This window comes from Serinus canaria, chromosome 24 (genome assembly GCF_022539315.1).
Source record: "Serinus canaria isolate serCan28SL12 chromosome 24, serCan2020, whole genome shotgun sequence".
Taxonomy (NCBI): Eukaryota; Metazoa; Chordata; class Aves; order Passeriformes; family Fringillidae; genus Serinus; species Serinus canaria.
The window spans coordinates 7,126,737-7,149,192 of NC_066337.1; the positions used below are offsets into that span (position 1 = coordinate 7,126,737).

Here is a 22,456-nt window from a genome sequence, read left to right on the forward strand (position 1 = left end):
CAGAGTTTGGGCAGCACTGGCATGTATTTGAACACCCTTCACTCCCCCACCCCCTCTTTCTGGAGGCACAACTTCAGAAGCACATATTGATCTTTCCCCTCAGATCTTAACAGCCCGAGCAGCCGTAATACCTTGCTTACATCTGCCAGGTTTTTGTGCAGTTTTGCAACATCTCCTTAATCCGGTGAGCAGAAATAGAATGTTTCAATCATATTTCGCTACCGGGAAATGGAGCAGATAAAGCGCTTTAAGACCTTGTTGAAAGGGACCGTGCAAGATGGCGAGTGATAAGAACGTCCTAGAAGCAGGCGCCGAGCGGAAAACTTTTGTTGCCGCTGAAATTTGTTGATAGAGATATTGCAACTAAATTACTCTTTGAGCACCCCTGTTCGCCATTGAAACAATGCAGAGAGGATGTGATCTGGGGATGTCGTAGCACCCTGGGCAGAAGCAGGTGGATTTCCAGGGCACCGTGACACCAGTGGGGTTGGGGGTCTCCTCATTTCCTTATTTTCCCACTCTGTGCTGGGAAAATGGGAGAAGAGGTTGTGCTAGCATAGGTGGAGATGCAGAGGAAAGAAGCTTGTCCTTCTTTTTCTCTGTTTCTTGAGACTCGCTTTAAAAACCCCCAAACCTCCATGTTTTACTTGAACTAATTAACCAGTTAGACTGTAATTCAGGGAAAAGGCGCTCTGGCCTCAGAAGGGGCAGTGCAGACCCAGAGCATGACGTGGGTCTTCCTAACAAAGTGGTTTTAGCCCAGTGTTAAGTGCAGGAGCGAGCACAGCCCAAGCCAGGGAGTGTGACAGGCATGTCCCAAATTAAAAATGCAAAATGAGAAGGTTGTCACTTATTGAGCTGCTCGTTGGCAGCGGAGCCCTGTCAGGAGGCTGGTGTTTTATTTATTTTTGCAAGGCGGATAAATCCTTTGGATTGTAAACCTTCTTGGCCTGAATTCGTGCATGACTCCTAATCCTCTGCTATGACACAGTGAATTCAGGACAAGCCTGATTAATAATTACATTATACAGCAAAGTTGAGGGTTGAAACCAGCTCCTGCTCCTTCCCTCTCCCTTCTGCTCCGCAGCATTCAGTTACTGCTGAATATCAGGGGGTCTTCTCCTGCTCCAACTCTTCCCATGCTGGTATTCAGTATCCTGCAAGGTGGGATGTGGGGCTGGCAGCCAGGGAACAAGCCCCTGAGCCCCATGGGGCAGGGGTGGTTTGTAGCTCTGGGCTCTCTGCAGCAGTGAGGGGTGATCCTGCTGGAGTCAGAGCAGCAGCTGCTTTGCTCCAATAAAACTTACACCTCAGGGGAAGTACAGCAGGAGCTCACAGGCACATGGTCCTCGCAAGCCTGCACAGCTGGGGCTGAGCCCTCCTGCGAGAGGGTCCACATCCAGCCCTGGACAGGACCATTCCTGTTTTGTCTTTGGCAGCAAGGCAATAGAAATACTCTCGTCCTGCTGCGGCGCGATGATAAATGGTGGCTGCGATCAGAGGTCAGCACACAGCTATGGGCTGTGTTACTCCTCAACACACACAAATACTTCTCTGTTTACAGCATCCGATGTTGAAACTTTGCACGTGCTGCTGTCCCGAGCCCTCCCCAGCCACAGGTCTGAGTAGCTCACGGTGACCAAGAGCTGGTGGGCAGCAGCCCCTGCTTTTGGGGCTCAGCGCCTGCTTTTTTGGCGTTGGTCAGCATGGCTGTCCAGCACAGAGCCAGGTGGCTTTGCAAAGAGTCTGTTTGTCACCAGTGGAGGTGGCAAAATAAGGCACCAAGCCCCCATTCCACATGTTCTGGGCATTGTGTCCCTCCGTGCACCCTTAGCAGCAGAGGCTGTTGTGGGGACCGAGCCTGAAGGTGCTCCCCAGTGGGTGGTGGGGGCTGAGCAATGGTTGGTCCCAAAGGGGAGGGGAAATGGGTCAGGGGGGCTGCCAGGGGCAGCAGTGATGTCTTGGGAAGGAGATGGAATTGGGTTGGTATTTTCAGACTTGGACAGTGCTCCTTTAACGCTGCCTCCTTTAAAGGTCATTCCACTTGGTCCAGAGCTCGGTCACCCGAAGGTGGAGCATCAATGTCTTCCCTGCAAGGAATGGGCAATAATGCAGAGTCTGGCCACCGTGGCTGAGCCTGGCACCTGTTGCTGTGATCAGTGCCTGTGGGTAGTGCCCTGGGCAGAAAGGCCCCTCCTGGCAGGATGTGGGGGATGCTCAGCCCCCCGCACGCTCTGGGGTGGGAGGTGCTCTCGGAGGTTGTGCAATTCTGCCTGGGCGTAGCTCGGTGTGTACCTGGGGCTGCCAGGAAACGGTGAGTGGCATGTTTCCTGTTTGCGAGCTGGTGGTTGTGTTTGTTGCTTGTGATTTGTGTCATGCTGAATTTGGATGGAAATTGGGATTTGGTTAGAAATGCACACAAACAACCTCCTAAAGTGGTCAGGGTTTTTTTTTTGGAGTACAGTGCCTTTTTCAAAAGCACTCAGAACATGGGGAAGGAGTCTGCCAACACAGATTTTGCCTTAACTCCAGATTTCAGATTTATCGAGTTTATTAAAAGACTCCAACAATAGCAACAATGACAAACACTGGTGGGGAGAGGGTTGTCTCCTCAGTCCGGGGGAGTCACGTGGGACCCCCCATCCGTGCCCTCCCTGCAGTGTTTCTCAAGCCAGCACTGACTCTGGGCAATGTGTGGGCTGCAGGAAGTGCCAGGCAGTTTCTCGGTGTTGTTTTGGGTCACTTCCCCCCATCTCAGGACTCACCCCTCTTTGTTCTCCCCTAGGAAGCTGCACAGTGGGATGAAGACATACGGATGTGAGCTGTGCGGGAAGCGGTTCCTGGACAGCTTGCGGCTGCGAATGCACTTACTGGCTCACTCAGGTGGGTTGGGAGGGGGTGCTGGGCTGGGGACGGGGGGTTGCTCTGTCTGTCCACCCAGGGATGCTGTGGCTGCCCAGCTCACACGTCTCCTCTTCAGCAGACACGTGCAGAGCCGGCTGCACCCTTCCCCGGGCAGCACATTGCAAACTTGTTCTCCAGTGCCCAGTAATTTGATTTATTTAAATTTTCTTTTTTGGAGTTTGTTTTCAGTTCTTTAATTGTGGAAATATTTTCCAGACTAAGCAGCTTGGAATAACAAACTCTACATGCCACGCAGCTACTCATGGTCAGCCCTGCTTGTAGTGTGAGCATTGCTTCCACCTCAGGCCCCCACTGCAGGTTCGTTAGCAAAACTGCAGAATTAGGCGTTCTCTGACTAATGAATCCAAGTAGCAGGTTCACAGGCTGCAAGGTCTTTAATTAAATAGATAGGGGAGGGCTGAAGCACTGCACTGGAGGGAAGACTTGTGCTCTGCAAGTCCATGTCAGCTGATGTTCCCCTTGGGGGTGCAGTCCTGGCACAGCTCAGGGTCTGATCTGGGGAACTGGAGACAGCCAGGGGACCCTTGGACCCCGACACCATCAGGAGTCCTTGTCCTCCTGCTCTGAGGACAAGGACTCTGGGGGGTGGCAGGTACTGTAGCCACAGATGTGCTTGCACATAGCTTGGCAGTGAAGCTGTATTCTATTTTAAATGATGTTATGCACTTTTTATCTATTTGTTACCTGTTTTCACTTTTTTCCCCCCACTTCCTCTTTTTCCTGGGGTAGGGGGGCACTTCATCTGGCCAGTTGCTGCTTTCTGATTTTTGGTTAATAGTCCTGTCCCCATTTCCATCCCACCCTTTTTTGGGCCAGGCACCAGCTTCTCAGGGTGGTTGCTGGGGGAGCTCCCTGGGATGCTGGTCCCCCTGAGTGCTGGAGTTCAGGATGCTGGTCCCCCCCAGGACTGGGGCTGAGGATGCTGTTCCCCCCAGCAGTGGCACGCACGGCTGGTGTTTGTTATGGTCGTGCTGGCTCACAGCCTGTCCCTGGCAGGCAGCCAGCTTTGTGGGTACAGTATGTACAGTGAACGCTGAGCCAAGCTTGTCATCACACAGGATTAATTTTTTTTTTTTTTTTTTTTTTTGTAAATCCAGCAAGGACTGGGGGGGTGGGGAGAGCTCTGCCTCGAGCTCACAAACAGCCGCTGTGAATTCCAGCGCTGTTATTTATTAAAGCAGGAGACCTTTGCACCTCTTCCCTCGCCTCCCCCCGCCACCAGCCCTGGACACAGGGAGGTTATGCTGGAGCAGTGGTGCAGGGCTCATGTTCAGCTCTGAAGGCAGCTCTGCCTCCACACCAGTAGACCCTGTGTTTAGCTGGGAGTTTGCAGTGGAATGGCTTGTGCCCCCAGCACCCTTCTCCAACCCAGTGCCAGAGGGTTTAAGGGGGTTAACATCTGCAGCTCCCCCATCCACGTGTTGATGGGTTATGGTAAAGGTTCCTGCTGAGGACCTGGCTGGGGGCTGTGGTGCTCTGTGGCAGGTTGAGCTAAGCACACAGCGCTGTTGTGCCGCAGCCTTGCAGGTGCAGGGTAAATGCTTAGCCTCATGTTGACTCTCAGTATAAAGTGTAAATGTAAAGCCTTTAATGCCATGAAGAGTCTTTCCCTACCTGCTGCCCACACTGCTGGCAGAGAAGCTCTCAGAGATCTCTAAGGCTGACATGGAGAGTTGCCCTTCTCCCTGAAAAGCAAATTGTCAGGGAAGGTGAGGTGGAAGACCCAGTTTGTTGCACTGTGGTTCAGAGCACCACTGGTTTGACCAGGGAGGCTGATCCCAGCCCTGCTGCTCCCTCAGTTGCATCCTCACCAGAGCTGATGCTCAGTGGGTACTCATTCTCAGCCTGGGATGCTGGTTACTCAGCACCTAGTGTGAGCTGGGTTTGTTCTCCAGGACAGGGAGGAAAGGGGGTTTCTCTCTGTCCCCACTTGCTCTGTCTCTCCATCCAGCAGAAATGGCTGCTGTGGAGATGGCTGTGCTGCCCTTCTCCACCCTGGGCTGGGAACGGTGGGAACAGCCGATAGTGTGCAGGGATGCTCATGGGCAGCATGGGGAACATACAGGCAGCAGATCTGCAGACCTCTGCCCTGTTGCTTCACACCCTCCCTCCCCACCCAAATATGTTCCTTCATCATCAGGAGAGGCAGAAGAAAGCCCCAAGGTCCTACTGGGGGATGGACAAGTTATCCAGGGAGCAGGGGCTACCAGAGGAGTGGGGTCCAACGTGCTGGGAGGGATGGCACTTCAGACAGAAGGGGACAGCACATCCACATCCCACCCTTGCCTCTCTCTGCCCAGTGGAAGGAGAGGGGGCTCATCCCGGGCCATCCACCGCAGCGAGCATGGCCCCTGTCCCCCGGCGGGTGGGCTGTGCGGGCTGAGCGCGGCTCCGGCCCCCTGGCCCCGGCCGGTACCCGCGGCGCTCCCTGGGGACGCCTCCGCCCCCCCCCCGCCCCGGCTGGCCGGCGTCCCGCGCTCGGTCCCGGGTGATGTCAGCGGCCTGCCGGCAGGTCTGGATGTTCTGCCAGCGTTCCCGCGTTTATGATCATCCGCAGATGTGCATCCAAGAACACACTGTACCCACAGCAGAAATTAATGCAGGCTTGACTGCCGGCCAAGCCGCGCACACGGGGGAGAGGAAGAAAGAAAACAAAAACTGTTTAATGCTGTTTATAAATTATACACTGGCTGATGAAAAATACATTTCTCTTAGCCCCCACCCCTCCCCTCCCCATCCTCTCTGCCTGAAGAGCCTGAACTGAGACCAGAAAATTATGGTTTGCTTTTTAGCTCCTGTTTTGGCCGGGTTCCTGGACCTGGCCGCTGGGTTGAAGCCAGCTTCTTGCTTCTCCCCGCCCTCACCTGATGAAATACGCTTATTTTTCACCCACCGTCTCTCGTCGCTCCCCTGGTTTGGCCGCCCCTTGTTATTGACATTATTGACATTATTGATGTTACTGAAGGTGGGATGCAGAGCCGGATGCCAGGAGCCCTCACACGCACCCAACACAGCCGATGTCCGTCCGTCCGTCCGTCCGTCCGTCCGTCCATCCATCCATCCATCCATCCATCCATCCATCCATCCATCCATCCATCCATCCATCCATCCATCCATCCATCCATCCGTCTTGTTCCCTCACGGTGCCCCTGGCCATCACTGCCCACCTGCTTTCTGCTGGAGGGGGGAAACTTCCCAAACTTCCCCCAAGGTGGTGGTGCTGGAGACCCCCCTCGCTTGGGCTGGGAGGCAAATGGGGCAGGAGCCCTCCCGTCCCTGCCCACCCCTCCCCACACGCTCACCAGCCATTTACGCAGCTTTTGTGTTGTTTTTAATACCGCTAATGTTTATCATTTGCCCAACAGGCTTGACAGATTTTGTTTCCTGTCGAGCGGCGGCGGTGGCGAAGCCCCCCCGGTTGCCAAGGAGCCGCCTCCCCGCACCGTCACGGGCTGATTTGGTATTCCGCGCGGCGCCCCGCCGCATTTCTGTATGCAAGACAAAGTGTTTTGATGGAGGACGATTGCAGGAGTGTCTGGAGGCTGTTTGGAGTTTTATGGGCTGTGCAGTACGCGCCGTGCTCGCTCGCCGTGCGGGGCTGCCAGGGATGGGGTCTGTAATTTTTTCCCTGTGGAGAGGATGCTGCTGGAAAGAGTGGCACTGGCAGGGGCAGCAGGAAAGGGGGTTGCGTAAAAACCTTCCAGTTTGGGACCCCAAGTCAATTCTTATAATTAATAATTTTAATTATTATTTTTAAAATGAAAGTACTCCCTCCTCCACCAGTCCCTGTGAGGTGCAGGCGTTGGTGGCACTGCCTGACCAAGGCTGGGTGATGGTGTTGCCGCTGACCATCACCTCACCCACCCCCAAGCCCCTGCTCCATCACTCCAGGTGCTTTCCCAAGGCTCTCCAGGGCAGCCCGTGAGATGCTGCCACAGCATCCTTCTCAGACGAGTTTCTGGCACTCCAGCTCAAGGTCCCTCCTCACTCTGTAATGCCCACACCTCACTTTTTCTGATATTAGTTATTACCTCTCTGTGGCACTTTGGGAAGCGGGAGCTGAGGCTGACTCTCCAGGCCTGCTCTGCAGCTCTGTCTTTTTTAAGCCTTTCTTGGGTTTCTCTACAGTATTTTTTTAGCACAGAGATTTTCATGACTAGTCTCTTCCACTTGGGTGAAACAGGGGAGAAGGGAAATAATAATAACGATAATAATAATAATAAAAATAATAATAATAATAATAATGGCAATAATAAAAATCCAAAAGCGGCTTGATGTGGGCATAAGAAGAAAACAAGAGAATGGGATAGAGAACAGGCTAAATTTAAAATTGTAATTGGCTGACTTCCACAGGCTTGCGGGTGTTTTAATGACTCATAATAACTTCATTTAAAACCAGCTGAGCAGAAAATAGATTGGAGAGGAGCCTCAGGCCATTATGGATTTGTTTTTTTTTTTTTTGACAAGCTCTGTTTTCGGCAGCCAGGAAGGCACTCGCAGAGGGCTCGGCTGCTGCGCTCCCCGAGTTGGTGGTCTGCCCAGCAGAGATTGTATAGAAGCCGGGCTGGCTCTTCTTTTTTTTTCCCTTTTTTTTCACTGATTAAAAATAGATGCCTTGAGGTATTATTTTAGCATCACTGTGGTTTGGTGCTTTTTTCTTTGCACTTCTGATGTGGTAAACGGAACATAAATAAAATTGTTTTTGAAATTACTGAATTAATTAGGTAGTAAAGCAACGGCAGTGCATAAATTTTCTTGCTGATTTTTTTTTAATCCATATTTCCCCCCTCACATCTCCATCTTCTCACCAATTACAGCCTGTTAATAATATACAATCCCAAATTTTTATTATTTGCTTCTGCTGAGGGAGGGGATGTCACATTCTACTGATGGGGCCATTGTGCCAAAACAGCAGTGGGGAAGGCTGGATCCTCCCCCACCACTCTCCTCACCAATTTCCCATCTTCCTCCTCCCTTAGCCTGCTTCTTCCTCCTCCAGAGAGGATGCTGGCAGTCTCTCTTTTTCCTTTATTCCTTCTCTTTTCCTGAGCTGGAGTTCAGTGGGCCTCTTCCATAGCCCCATGGAAGTTTCTCCTCCCCAATAAAGTAATTAAATGATGGGCATTGGGAGGGACTGTTGGGATGATGGTGGCTGAAACGAGATGAGCTCTGTCATCCAACCCACCGAGCTCAGCCTGGCTGGTTGGGAGGGAGCTGCAGCCCCTGCCCACGCCGTGATCCATGAGGCATCCCGCTGCTGAGAGCCACCATGCAGCCCGGCAGCCTGCTCCCTCACATTTCTTGGAAGGGAAATTAAATAATAGAGGTTCAAAAAGACCTCCCAGATCATGAAGTCCAACCTGAGTTCTGCCCCTCCTTGTGGCTTTGGCGGCACTGCCGATCTGGGCAGCTCCAGCCTTGCTTGGGGCAGCAGTGACTGCGCAGGATGGAGCAGGCAGCAGCTCCTCACCCGTTTGCACCAGCGACCTTTATTAGGCAGGGGCTATAAATTTGCTTGTGCAGGTATAAATGTACGGTAGGGGGCTGGTGCCAGCAGCAAGGCTCGCGCCGAAACACGGCCGATACTTGGCAGCACGCGGAGTCCTGTCCCAGCCCATCGATAAGATCATCTGGAGATATCTGTGTGTTGTAGGCGATACGAGGCGCTGGCTAAATATACCCTGCCCAAACCTGCGCTGATGGTTTCTGCTTAAAGCAGGGAGAAAGGCAAGGGGGGGGAGAAGAGAGCGCTGCCATGAGCTCCGCTCTCCAATGTGTCCTGCTCCCTTTCATAACAAACAGCAAGCCCTGGTGGTTTTTTTCTGAGCCCTGTTATAATAAGCTCAGATGTTGGATGACATTTTCCCAGTGACTCACATAGTAAAATTAACCTTGAACTATTTACATATTCAATCGCCGCCCTCCTCCTCCTCCCTCTCCCCGCCGGCGTGTGTACATTACAGGAATTCTGGCTCCGTATCAGTTTTTTGTTTTGCTGATGAGAAAAGAAAAAAAAAAAAAAAAAGGGAGGGAAAAAAAAAAAAACCAACCTCCCCCCGCCTGGAGTACACATCTACTTGAGGGAAAGAACACGCAGTCCTGGCCTTTGGAAATTGGCAGGCGGCGTGCTGTTCCCGCGCTGATAAGAGGTACTGTAAATAAAACTGTACGGCAGCGCCTGCTGTAAATGCCCCGCGTCTGTACTCATTGTTCTGACAGCTCCGGCTTTTTTTGGGTCCGCTGTTTTGGTACACACTGTGCTTCCTTATGTAAGCCAGTGCGCCCGGCTCCTCCCTGCGTTCGCCCTGTTTATTTTCGCCTCGCCAGGAATTTTTCCTCCCCCCCTCCGCCCGCCCCCCAGCCAGATGCTGGCTGCCTTTGCCTCGCTGGCTGTGCCGCCCCGCGTCTCTGCGGCCCCTCTGGCCACGGCTTGCGGAGGGCACTGGCACGTCTCTCCTCCCCGCTAATCCCATGTGGAAATGGGACAGTAAAAGCAAGCCCCGCGTTTAGCAGGACCGTGCTCTGTCAGCCTGCTGGTGCAGCAAGCCCCTCCAAGCACAGAATGCCCGGAGTGCCGGGGCACAGCCGCCGGGAGGGGCACGCACCAGCAGCCGCCCTGCCCGGGGAGAACCTGTTGCTGCCGCAGTTGTTGCATCCTCACGGATCATGGGTTGCCATATCCTCGTGGATCTCTGCGCTGGGGCCGGCGGAGCTTTAAGTGGCGATGGAGAGCGATTGCCTTGGCAACTGCCGGCTGCGCGCTGCCCGCGCCGTGTGCCGGGCGGAGGGCGGCCCGGCTGCTGCCCTATCGATCCGGCCCCTCGCTTCTCCCCATCCCGCACCTTCATGGACTCGCTCTTCCTCTCCCTGCTGTGCCTGGAGAGAGCACCTCTGGCAGCACCCGCGTCCCAGTGCCCACATCCCTGATGGCGTGGTCCCCTGTCCGGTGTCAGGTGCGAGGGAGCCACCCTGGAGCACCCCAAAGTTTGGGTGGGTTTGCCCCTTTGGAGCCGCCAGCGGCCCAGGTGCACTCGGGTTGTTTTGAATGCAAACTTGACATCACAGTGAGGGCGGCGGGGAACAACATATGCACAGTAAACAGGCAGACTGTCATATTGATTAACAGATGAGACCTCTATTATCGATCAGCTCTTGGCGAGAAAATTTATCACTTTTAATTTCGCCGCTGCCAAATATTTCTGCCTGCGAGCCAGCCGTTACTGAGACAATTTAAAGGCAAAGGAATTCTCTTTTCAATGCATCTTGTGATACCTCTCTCTCTCTCTGTCGCCTTCTCTGCCCACCTTTCCCCAGATCCCACCCTGACTGTGGGATGGAGGACTCGGTGGGTTAGGAAGGAGAGCGGAGAGGCAGTGTGGGCCCCTGAAAATGGGCAGCACAGCATTCTGCAAGGCAGTGCCCCCACCTTGAGTCCTGCTCTGCAGCATTCAGCTCCACACAACAGATGAATCAAACCTTGAAATGGGGCCGTGGCTTTGTCCCGCAATGCTGTTGGATATGGTGTGTCATTAATCTGGTTTCATCTACAAGTTACTTATCTGCTGCTGGGCATCCTGGGTTTTTTGTCTCCCAAACCAGCAGCACATTGACAGTAATTTTCTAAGAATTGCCCCAAATCCCACATCTCTTTCCAATAGTCGGAGATGCCTCTGAGCTTCCTGCTCAGTTGTTGCATTCCAGCCACATCCTTCATCAGGTGCAATCTTGGGTACCAGCAGCACCAGCCATGATGGGAAGGGACAGGAAACCAATTGCAATTGGATAAGTTACAGTGCTAATGAAATGCATTGATATGTAATGATTTTAAAAAATAATAATAATCTTTTCCTGGACAGTAGCTCTGTATTTTACTGTGATGTGCAAGGAACAGGAGCACAGGGCTGAATGAGGCACTGCTTTTGCTGGCTGCACAGGGGATATTAAACATGAGACCCCTCCATGGCACTGGTCCTGGAGTGTTAATGGCAGCAGCAGTGTGCAGGTGTCCTTCTGTCCCTGGAATAACCCTGCTCTCCCTTTTCTCTCCCCAGCGGGTGCCAAGGCCCTGGTCTGCGATCAGTGCGGCGCCCAGTTCTCCAAGGAAGACGCCCTGGAGACGCACCGGCAGACGCACACCGGTACGTGGCCCTCCCCTTCCACCCTTCAGTTAGGTGCAGGTTTTAACATTTGGGCTGCCTTTGTCACCCTTTGCCCAACAGAGAGCTGGACCTTCTGCAGTTCCTGCCTCTGTGCTGCCCTGGCAGCCCCAGTTCCTCTTACACTAAAGCACAGATTGGGGCACCAGTTGGTGCAGTGCTGTTACACCACTGCTCAGCATTAACATGGGAAACAATGGCAGAACAAATGTGAGGTCATTTGTCCCCTTTGCAAGCAAAGCTTGTCCCTGTCCAGACACCTCCCAGAAGTTGGTTTCTGCCATGTTTCTGCTCTGGCACTTCCCAGCCCTTCAGTGATGGCACCATCAGGAACACAAGGATCTCTTCAGCCTCTTGCAAAAGCTGCCCTGCTTGGGAAAGATTTGCCTGGGGGAATTCACAGACAGGCAGACCCAGGTGGAGCCCTTCACCCTCCAAGTCTAGACTGGAGCAGGACAGAGCGCCTGCTCCTCCTGTGCTATATCAGGAGCGGTTTAACTGAGCACAGGTTCATCTTTCAGTGCTGAAAGCCCTGATACAAATGCCACTGGCAGTGAGTTTGTGCTCAGGGCTGGCACAGAGAACCCACCTGACTTCACGCTGGGGGTGTGAGGATGGATGCAAAGTGCTGTGTCACCGGCTGTCACCCGGTCATGGAGCTGTGCTGGCCAAACACCAGTCCATAAATCTTAAAGTACTTGCCCTCTCTGTCCGTGCCCCTACAGCTGGAGGCTGGGTTTTGCCATTCCAGGTCTGTTTTGAAGCCCTCTATGCTGTAGGCTGAGGAGAAGGGCTGTGGAGGGGAGCCAGCACAGTGAGGGACTGGCTGCACAGGGCTAAACAACCCAAGCCCAGGCAGGGGGTTCAGAGTGGCCAGGCAAGTTGCAGCTAGTTCCCCCTTTCCTTCTATTTCCCAGACCCGTTGAGCATCCTGGGGTGACAAGTGGGAGCCCAGACACAGAGCTCAATGATGCCTGCACTCCAAACCATCCTGCAGATGCAGAACAGTTTGGCTAACAACCCTGACATTCCTGTAGGGATTAAACCCCCTTTGGCTGGTGAATCCTTGGGGCTGGACTGTGCCAAAGCTCAAAGGGCAATGGGCAACCAGAGCAGGGGACATGGTGACCCAGGGGGAGCTTGTCAGCACTGCCTCCAGCTGTAAACATGGCAGAGAGAGGCAGAGTGGCCAGGGCAGCCAAAATGGTTTCCTCTCTTCTGCTGGCATGGAAAGCATCCCTCCCCTGCCTTGCTATAATTAACTCCCTTCCCAAATAATAGCATCTTCCAGAACGGGTTTGTTTTGGACATCATTCCTTTGCCCTTAGCTGCAGGTTGGCTGGCAAAAGACCTTCCAGCTTTCCAGGTGAAAGAAATGCATAACCCTTTCTGGTAGAGAGGCAGGTGGAGACCTTCAGGGATGGCATCAAAAGCTGAGCAGGGTACAGGCCAACAAATCCACCCACACTACCCACTGTGTTCAGGGGAGATGTGCGACCTCTCCACAAGAGTCACTGCTTCCCCACATGACCTGCAGCTGTGGAGCTTTGTGCAGGAGATGAAGGGTTCTCAGGGTTTTCTTTCAGCACATGGGGCTATTTCTCAGGTGGACTCTCAGCACCCAGGACCCCCTTTATGTTCTTTTCCCCACTGCCCTCCCTGCTGCTTTGAGTGATGGTAACACAAAGCCAGGCTGTTGTACATTGCTGCATCAAGCACTGCTCGTCTCCACAGCAGAAACTAACACCCCACTTCCTGGGGCAAGGCAAAAAACAAGAATAAATAAAAAAAATAGTTCCTGCTTGTAAGCACAGCGCTGGCAGGGCTGTGTGCAGCCCCACAGACACGGGGCCGAGACGCCCTCTCTGGGTGTGCACTGTCCTTGGCCCCTGTCCCGCTGCAATAGGAAAAGCAGCAACTGTTTTGGCTCATCTTCCAGAAGCACAGGCTTGGTGCTGGGGAAGAGAGCATGGAAAATTCCTTACCCTTCTCCTCAAATGTAGAGGAAAAAACAGAACGCATTGAGATGGCAGCCTGAGTAGCCCCAGGCAGCACCGCTGGGAGTCAGGATGTGCACACGAGCGGTGCTGGTGCTAACGGGCTTTGGGCTCGTGCCGACGTTTATAAATATCAGAGGTGACTCGTCTCGAGTTTCCTCCCATGTGCCAAGGCAGTTAGCACACGGCAGCCGGTGTCAGTCAGCGGGGCAGCACAGATTTACTCCTGACCCAGTTTCACGTGGGCATGAGTGACACCCACTATAGAGCATGTTTGCTTCAGCAAGTAGTTGGATTTTTTTATTTGTGGGGTTGGCGTGCCCCTGGCTGCACCACCAAGGATGGGGCGGGACCCTTCAGTCTCCCTTGCCCGCATCCCTGGGGGCATTCCCTTCCTACATCCCATCCTCTCATCCCTCATATCCCTCATATCCTCTGCCCTGAGTCACTGGTAGCAGAAAAGAATTAATAAAACCAACATGTAACTGAAAATTGAAAAGCTCTATATCTTCCCCCCTTTTCTTCCCCCCTGGTTTTTTCTTTTTCTGGGATGTTGGTAGCATTTTGATTTAATAGTTGGCCAAACACAAGGGTCTATTTTATTCGGAGTTTACAGGCCTCAGGGCTGTTATTCCTCCAAATTTAATAGCATTGAAATTGCAGGGTTGGCGATAATTTGCCTATCACTTTCTGCTCTCCCATTGATGTTTATTGTCAGCGGGATGGAATCTCAATCCGATTCACTTAGATAACATGTCTGTTAAACATTTAGATAATTGTGCCATCATTAACTTGTCACATTATTTTAGAGATTCAAAACAGTCGTGCAGTATAAGCGGAGGTACAAAGGGAGAAAGATCTGGCGCGTGAAAGCAGGAACCCGGGAGCAGAGGTGGCAGGATGCCCCCGCGCTGGCTCCCATGGCAAGTGTTGCTCAACGACAGCACGGGGATTTTTAAAAATTTTTAAATTCTTTTTGTGTTATATGCCAGAGCTCTCAGTGTTTTTCCATAGAAGAGCATCCCAGCAACCCCATTGCTGGCTTGTGTTTGCCAAGGAATGCGTGGGAGCCTGGAGGAGGTGGAGGGGGCATTGCACCGGAGCTGCACTGTCACACGGGCACGCACCACCCCTGTTCTTGGCAAATGTACACCAAGTCAAAATTATTACATATTTGTCTTATCTCCTCACATTTACTTTGCTTTCTCTGCCTCAAAGTGGTTCCAACCCAAAACCGTGCAGTGATGCTGCAGATGTATGGTACACTGCTTCTTCCAGTGTGGAAATGGCAGATTTTGAGCAAGTGGAAAATAACACGTGAGTTTGGTGATGTGAGCTATAAATCACACTGAAAAACAAATTTTGTTTGCCTCACACTCGGTGCGGCACCATGATTAATGGTCAGGGCAGCGCTTCACTGGGATGCTGGCATGACTCTGCCAGTGACTTGGGCTTATCTCAGTGGTGCCACTGGTCACCAAAGCCATCTGAAATGTCCCTGCTCCTGCAGCAGATTTAGGAGATACTGTTTGTGGCTTGTCCTGCTGCATCCTCTTCCACAGTTTGATCAAAGCAATGCCTGGCACCAGCAGCCAGCACAAGCGGCTGGCACACTTCCTTACCAAAACCAACCTGACATCTTCCTGGGCTGCCTGTGACTTTCTATTACCATTTCACAGGACTCAGGAGGGTTTTCTGAGAGCAGCCCAATGCGACTTTGGGGGGAAATACCTCTGGATCGTGCTTTTCTCCATGGCTAGAGATAATGCACTGTAGCATTAAGTACGGTTAGAGGTAATTATCCCTCCCGTGCTCGCCTGGTCCGCACGGTCCCGGCGGGGGGAGGGCGCCCGGCGATGCTGCGTGCCATGGAGTCAATGCTTCGCACGTTTGCTCTTGGTGCAAGAGTGGATTCTGGACGCTCAGGTGCCAGCCCCAGCTCTCTGAGGGTCTGGGGGCAGTGGGTCCTAGGGGCGCAGCACAGAGCCCCTTTGTCTGACAGTAATGTCCTGTGACAGCACTTGAAATCTGAGTCCTGGCGCGCATTCCTGCAGGCGGGAATCTCCCTGCCTCCCAAACCACGGCTGCTTCTGCCACTTTGACAGCAAATGGCAGCAAGAATTCCCTGTGCTCCTTGGTGCACACATGGGGAAATGTGATGAGGTCAGGCATTGTGCAAGCTGGTAGATTCACCAAAAGGAGCAAGGAGGTGGGAGTGTGGCGGAGCCGTGCAGCCCCGATGGCATCGGGGCCAATGGTCTGCCTTTAATTTTCCTGTGCAAATACTATTTAAAGCACGATGAGAAAAGCCCTCTCACTAAGCTACGGAGAAATCTTTCTTGTCCTTTAATTCTAGATGAAGGGGATTAGTGTGAACATATTTAACCTCTGACCCATGGACAAAAGCATTATCAAATTTAGTTGCCAAGTGGCTCCCCATTTAACCAAACCAGTGCGGTATCACTGCAAGTATTTTTCCCTCCCTCCCTTGAAAGCTTTAACATCTATTGTTGCCCTGGAGCACTGGAGGGCCTTGGCAGCCTTCCTTTACTGGCATTCAGGGTGCTGGTCAGAGCCCCATAGGGGAACACAGCATGACATGGTACTCACTGCTAGAACCCACGAAGGCTTCACAAAGCCAGCCCCCCTTAAAGCAGAGCCTTTTGTAAATGGGGCTGGTTTCTCCCTGGTTTCTGCATGCCCAACTCAGCGCTGGCCATGTGCTGGCCTGTGGTGGCACAGAGGATGCTTGGCCATCTCTCCAGAGCACAGAGAGATGTCTCTGTCCGCCTTTGCTCTGGAGCACAAGGGAGCAGCTATGGCAAGCTTGAGGATGCTCAACATTTCCATACTGGGCTTTATAAAAGAGGGATGAAACACGGTCTGAGAGGCGGCCGGGGTCTCCTGGTCCAGCAGAGGAATGCCGAGAGGGGCCTCCCGTCAGGAGCCGGTGTCCGTTTACAGTGCATCTCTCATAAACCCGGCGGCGGGGGCGAGGGCAGGGGGACCGGCCCTCCTGGTATGTGATTGATTATCTGGTATTTATGCCATTGAGGACTTTTCAGCGGCTCGGGGTCAGGGGGTCATCTCATGTGTCTTGCTGCAAATCCGCTTCCTTTTGTACAGTGCGGGCTGGGTGAGCAGACACACAAAAACAGCTTTTTCTTTTCCTTGGGAAAAAGGGGAGGGGGGCGGGCTGGTGTCAATGAATTTTTTTTTTCAGCCTTTCCTGAATAGTGTCCTTTTTAATTCCAAAGAACTTTTAATTAAAAGTAGCAGGAAAGTTCATCTCGACAAGGTTTAACTTACCTTAGCAGTTACTTTTGTCCCCCAGGATTCACGTCTCCCCGCTGTACAAAAACCCCCAACAACTGGGGGCCAGGCTGCGCTCGGTGCTGCTCCACATCTCCCCAGCTTTGCCAATGGGGCCTTTTCATCTTTTCTCTTTTTTTAATGATGGGGGTGCAGGAATAATAAGCAGATGCTGCGAGTCCCAGCTTTGTGCCTCACGGCTGCTGGCTGCTCCACTGGCCAGGCTCTGCCAGGCAGCTGCCTCAGCACCAAAAAGGTCATTTTGTTGGTTGGGGTGTGAAGCAGGGCTTCGTGACAGCTCCGTGGGACTGGAGGATGCCAGAATGGTGACACCTTGAACAGGAGAGATGCACGAGTGGAACGGAGTGGCAATGGGCAGGTGGTGTTCTCTGCCAGGTGGGATGATGGCAGTGGTGATGGTGATAGTGGTCTCTCATGGAAAGACCCCTCAGTCTCCTCACCAAAACTCTTTTTTGGGAATTGGAGCACTTTCTAGCACATCAGTTAAACAACAGTTATGAAGCAGTGGGGGAGATACTCTGGGTTTTCAGCAGAAAGTCAGATTGTTTATTCAGCTGATTTCAGTCCAATTTCCAACTGAGAAGAAGAAATCTGGGAAGTTGGTACAGTGATGACAAGTATGTGTGACAGCTTCCCATCTGATGCAGTGGCCAAAAAATGCCACCATGATTTTCCGGTGGTTGCCCCAGATAAACTGGTGCTCAGGAAGGGCAGAGGTGTCCCAATGCACAGCTTCCTTGGGAATAGCAAGGTTGAATCTGGCATTCTCCAGAATGGTGTGAGCTTAGGGGAAAGCAGCACAAAAGGGAGGTGTTGCACATAGATTTTGAGATACCAGATTACTGCATTTGGCCAGGTGATGTCCTTTGCCAGGAAAGGGGGCAGTTTTCCATTGGTACCTTTAGCGCTGGAACAATTGAGTGATGTTTTTTGCCAAGGATGATCATGAGTCTGCCTGAATGGGTTTAATATGTATTGATATAATTTGATAGATATTCAGTACAATAAAAAGGCTTTGGGGTTACCACTTTGCTGGGAGGGTGTGCCTCCACCTTCAGCCAGAAGGCTTTAGAGACTGCAGATGGCTTCAAACAACTGTTTGGCCTGAAAAAATGGAAATTGGGCTGAAGAGCACAGTGCTCCATAGGTGTGAAGTGTCCGCAGTGCAATCCCAGGCTAGAAGCATTAAGAGCTCAGGAACCTCCCACCTCCCCCAGCCAGGAGGTGGAAATGCAATAAAAAGGATTGGCCCTTAAAAACTCGCTCTGCCAGGTTTGCATAGCACTCAGTTTCTTTGGGAAGAGGAGGAAACACTGCTCAGGCTCTGTGTGGGCTGGGGTGATGCTGAACACATCCTTTCCTTCCAAGCCTGGGGACCCCATTCAGGGACTAGACTGGAGAGCAGAGGCAGCACTTTCCAGTGCTGGAAGAAGGGGAAGAAGGCATGCAACGCTCCAGGGTGGCTTGTTCTGGTGACAGGGGTGTGTCTGGACCAGTGCTGTCTCCCAAGAGCATCCCTCATAGGCCTGGAGCTGCCCATATCCCTTGGATTGCACCTCATGGTGCGCTCAGCACCCTGCCCTGGAGATGGGGACACGTTGCAGTCCCCCATGGCAGCTGATCCCACACCCTCCCAAAAGCACATTTCCCTTTTGGGCCCACAGGCAGCGCGGAGCTTCACCAGCACGGGTCCAGCTGCCGCCGTGATTGACGCAAAGCCAGTCTATAAATAAAGTCTTTCTCTCCTCTCATAAAGACTTTGCAGTTTAGTTTGCTTTCAAGGTCAAGATCAGACCTTTCTAAATAAACACATATCAAAGGATCATTAGCGGAGCAGCACTGTTAAATTGAGATATTAACTTCTGTCAGCCGCGCGTTTCCTTTTTGTTCTGTAACTCGCGACTGCAGCGGGTTTTTATTATTTTGGCCCTAGGCAGTAGCATCTGGCTTCTGTAGAGACTGTAAAAATTAAAAAGCAACACAAATCATTGCGAGAGAAAAGCAGTAAATTCAATGATAAGAATTTAAAATTAAGATGTTTCGGCGCTTTTATATTCTGCAAAACATGAAACGAATGAGTTGTGTGCCTGTTGCCATAAAGCCACCGCCGCTAATCATCGCCTGGCTCCTTCCCTCCCTGCACGTGCCCTCATAATCACTTTGCCTGAGCAATCACAGGAAACACGGTGAGGGAAGGTGGTGATGATGGCAATGGTGACAGTGAAGGAGATGGAGGGTGGTGGGGAGGGCACAAGGTGCCACCAACTGGGCATGGGGGAGCAACGCGCCACCAAAAGGGAGGCAAGAAGGGGATGCTCTTGTCCCACCATACTCAAAGGAAGACAGAGAGGTCAAGCTGCAAGGCTGTGACTAATGAGCCAGCTCACGAGGATACGGGACCACATTGTCCCCCAGGTCCAGATGGCCCCAGGAATAAATCAGCCCCAGCAGGCATGAGCTGCCCATGCCAGAGCTGCAGCTCAGGGCCTGACACGCATTGCCCAGGCTGCTGTGGGTAAGAGCATCCCATACATCCTCCATGTGCATCCTGCCTTGGGCAGTGGGGAGAGCAGGAGTGTGGCTGGGTGAGAAGCAGCCCTGTGCATCACTGCAGGAGTGAAAAATGAGGCGTTTCTTTTGGAGGGTTTGTTAATCTCCTGTGCTTGCAAGGTCAATGTTGTACAACTGCTCTGAAATGCCAGAGTTTTCCTCAGCATTTGGAAAAGGGTGAGCTGGCATGGAGGCAGCAGGCAGTGCCAGAAGCTTGCCCTGCCCTCCTGTTGCAGCCAGTGTCCACATCCAGCCCAGGAGGAAAACCAGCAGGGGCAGGAGAGCAGGCGGCGTCAGCTGCTTTTTAAGAATTAATTTTGCGTAGTCAGTTAAAGTTGGGAAGAAAGCTGTGCTATCTCTAAGTAAATAATAATAATCAAACAAATGCCCCCTTGGGAGAAGTTGCCTTCCATAAAGATGTTAATTAGCACAGAAGCCAAGCTGTGGAGTCCAGAGGCAGCCTTTGAAACTGGGATGATTTGGTGACTCTGGCACAAAATGCACACATTTCCTGTGTTTATCTAATGGGGGTTTTCCCCCTTTCTCCACTGAACCCTGAAGGTTGTAGGGGCTGTTTGACTCAGCACAGTAATGAATGCCATCACCTCTCAATAACACTGGAGTGGGGGGCACCACATGACACAGCTCTGCACAACACCCCTACATCCAGGCTGGCATCTGCAGGTGTTGTGTCCCAACAGCAGCATTCAGGGAGGGCTCCTTTGTACCTGCCTGTTGCCTCTCCCAACCTTCCTGTAGGCAGGGCTGAAAGGGAGGGTTCTCTGCCACTCTCTGGCCACCATTGCCAATGGTACCTTCCTCTCCAGTGCTGCTGTTCCTGCAGCTTGGGCCTGCAGCAGCAGCCAGCAGTGTTGGCTGAGAAGTAGAGGCTGGTAGAGAGCCTTTGACATGTTAACAAAAATCATCAAATGTCCCTGAAATCTCATCTCAGGAGTGCCAACAGCATTTGGGCTCCTGCTTTGCATGGCCAGGATGTTTTGGAGCCACTCTCCTTTGTTGTAAGGACAGCAGCAGTGTCAGGTCACCTCTGGCCCATGAACCATGTGAGACACAATGTTAAACATGAAGAGTGAAGGAGGGAGCCTTGTGGAAGATCCTGAATTATCAGGACTTGAGCCAAGGGTCCCGGGGTTTTAGAGTGCATGAGGCAGCAACAGGCTCTGTCAGCATCCTTTGGTGTGAGCATGCTCATGCCCGTGACAATGCCGGAGCCTTCCCAGTGTGCCCCTCCACAGCCTTTCATTCCATGCTCCTGATTATTTCAACAGTGGATGGATCTGCTCATTTTTCAAGTCTGATAGCATGGGTCTGGGGGCAGGCAGGGAAAGATGGCAGCGTTATGAAGAGGACTCAGGGAGGGGCAGTTTGGTTTGCACATCTCGATGTTGGTGCTGCAAGCCTGGCGACTGCCAGCCCCGTGCTGCCACCCTGCTGGGGCTCAGTGGAGATGGCTTCACCTGCATAGTGGCACCACTCCCTTTGTCCCCCCTCCCGTGCTGCCCCAGCATCCCCGAGTCACCCCATTCCCCAGCACACAGCTGGTCTGGGCTTGGCAGTGCTGCCAGGGGCTCTGGGGGGCCGGCAGGCCAGCACACGCACACGTGCTCTAGCATGGGGGGAAAAACTTGAAGTCAAATGTCTGAAAGTCAGATCCCTTTTTAGTATGAATTTGCTGTATCTCATTCTAAGCACTAATTCCAATTTAATTGCAAGTGGCCTGAAGCCTCTTCAATAGGAGTAACAAATGGTTTGATTTTGTAAACTTCATCAGACTGCATTTTAAATGCGACACACTAGCCCGGCTCGAATGCCAATGAAGCACTGAAGTAGCTCTCTGTTTACTAATTATCCGTTTTTACTTCAAGCCACGCTGGCTGGCTTGTCTGATTAAATCGGATTTGTGGGATAGAGAACAGCTAGCAGAGTTTTCTCTATAGTAAACGAGATTGAAACTATGGCCCGCCTGGCTGCACACTGTAAATTATATTTCCTTTTAAAGGGGACGTGTCGCCTTTCTCCTGCAGTGCACCTCCCGCATCCATAAACTCCACCAGGGCTCAGTGCAAGGGAGACCCACCCTACCCTGCCTCCCTCAGCCGTCGCCACGCCGGTTTTTAGCTGGATTCCTGCTCTGGCAGAGGCGGCGGGTGGGGGCGGCGCTGCAGCATCCCTCCCTGATGCTCGGACGGGGCGCGCTGTCACACGGCGCTTCCTGCTCGTCATCACGTCCCTGGCGATTGCGCTGCTTTGGGACCAAGCTGCTGGAGAACAGGGATGTGCATCTCCGGCCTTGCAGCCATAGGGTTTTCCCTCCCTCCATCAAGCATCCCCTCACTAAAAATCAGTTTGGGGACCACGTTGTATTTAAAAGGCCCTGCAAGATGTGGCCAACACAAGAGAGTGTGGCTTAAGATGTGGCTTATAAGAGAGTGTCTAACACCCGAGTCACTCCATTTTCCACCTCAGAACCCTGTGGCAGTGCTAACAGCTGCCCTACTAGTGGCTTTCAGCTGCTAGTCTGGCAGCGCTGGGTCTGGCAGGGACACAGAAATTGGGGATGGTGGGCAAAGGTGGCAGCTGAACGCAGCATGCGGGGCTGTGCCTAAACCTTCCCAGTTGCTAAGACTTCAATTCTGCTAGCTTGACCTACGCTGCCCCCTCCCCCAGTATCTATCTTTGTGCCCAGGGGCTTTTTATATTTTAATTTGCTTTTGAACGTCCTGCAAAATTAATGGCGTGCTCGGGGCCATTGTGCTGTGTACAGTAGAGGGAAGGGCCGTCGGCGCCCGCCGAGAGCCAGCGCGTTTCCCGGGGAATGAATTGCTCGCCCGCCTTCACCCCTTTTAATTGTTGACAGTAAAAAGCGTTTAAATGCTGCTTAATTTGTAATCATCTTCCTGCAAAAAGGGGAGAAACCATTAAAATGTCAGGGAAATGAATAAATCCGTCTCTCACTGATTTGGGGCGGTAGCATTTCTTTATCGGGGTGATTTTTCTTCCAATGGCTGAGGGCTGGCTCAGGGCTTCTGTGGCTGGAGCCCAGGGATGCACTCACAACAGGACACAGGGCTGAGCCCTGTGTCACCCAGTGTAGCACCCTCTCAAGAGTTTTGCCATTTTTTCCCCACTTCCCATACTTTCTCCAAAGGTGTGATATAGTTGGCATGCAGCCTAAAAAAAAACCAAACTTGAAGGCCAGCAGTGGGATGGTACCCAGCAGACCCGGGCGTGGTGCCTGCCGTGCCCCTTGGCTGCTGGAGAATGTCACCTGCAGAGCCTCAGGGCTGGGAACAAGCGCTGCCTGAGCCCCGTGCTGCAAGCCCCACCGCTGGGCTCAGTGCTGGGATCCGGGGCCACCTCCCACATCCTCCCCCTCCGTGCCCAGCTGGTATCACCCTGTGTGTCACACAGATGCTCTGCTCCCAGAGCACAACTGGAAACGTGTGCCTTCACAGGCCATGCCAGTACACGCTG

The 22,456-nt window shown here is 52.6% G+C and overlaps 1 protein-coding gene across 7 annotated transcripts in view; it reads left to right on the forward strand.

Annotated features, from left to right (window-relative positions):
* ZBTB16 (zinc finger and BTB domain containing 16) overlaps positions 1 to 22,456 on the forward strand; it is a 55,172-nt gene that overhangs the window by 25,181 nt on the left and 7,535 nt on the right. For 6 of the 7 annotated variants that reach the window (XM_050983554.1, XM_050983553.1, XM_050983552.1 and 3 more), the window contains 2 exons: positions 2,786 to 2,883; positions 10,977 to 11,063. In XM_050983554.1, the coding sequence (XP_050839511.1) occupies positions 2,786 to 2,883; positions 10,977 to 11,063 (185 nt within the window). Of the gene's footprint in view, positions 1 to 2,785; positions 2,884 to 6,290; positions 9,559 to 10,976; positions 11,064 to 22,456 lie in introns of those variants that run through there. The other variant, XM_050983555.1, reaches the window with a different exon arrangement.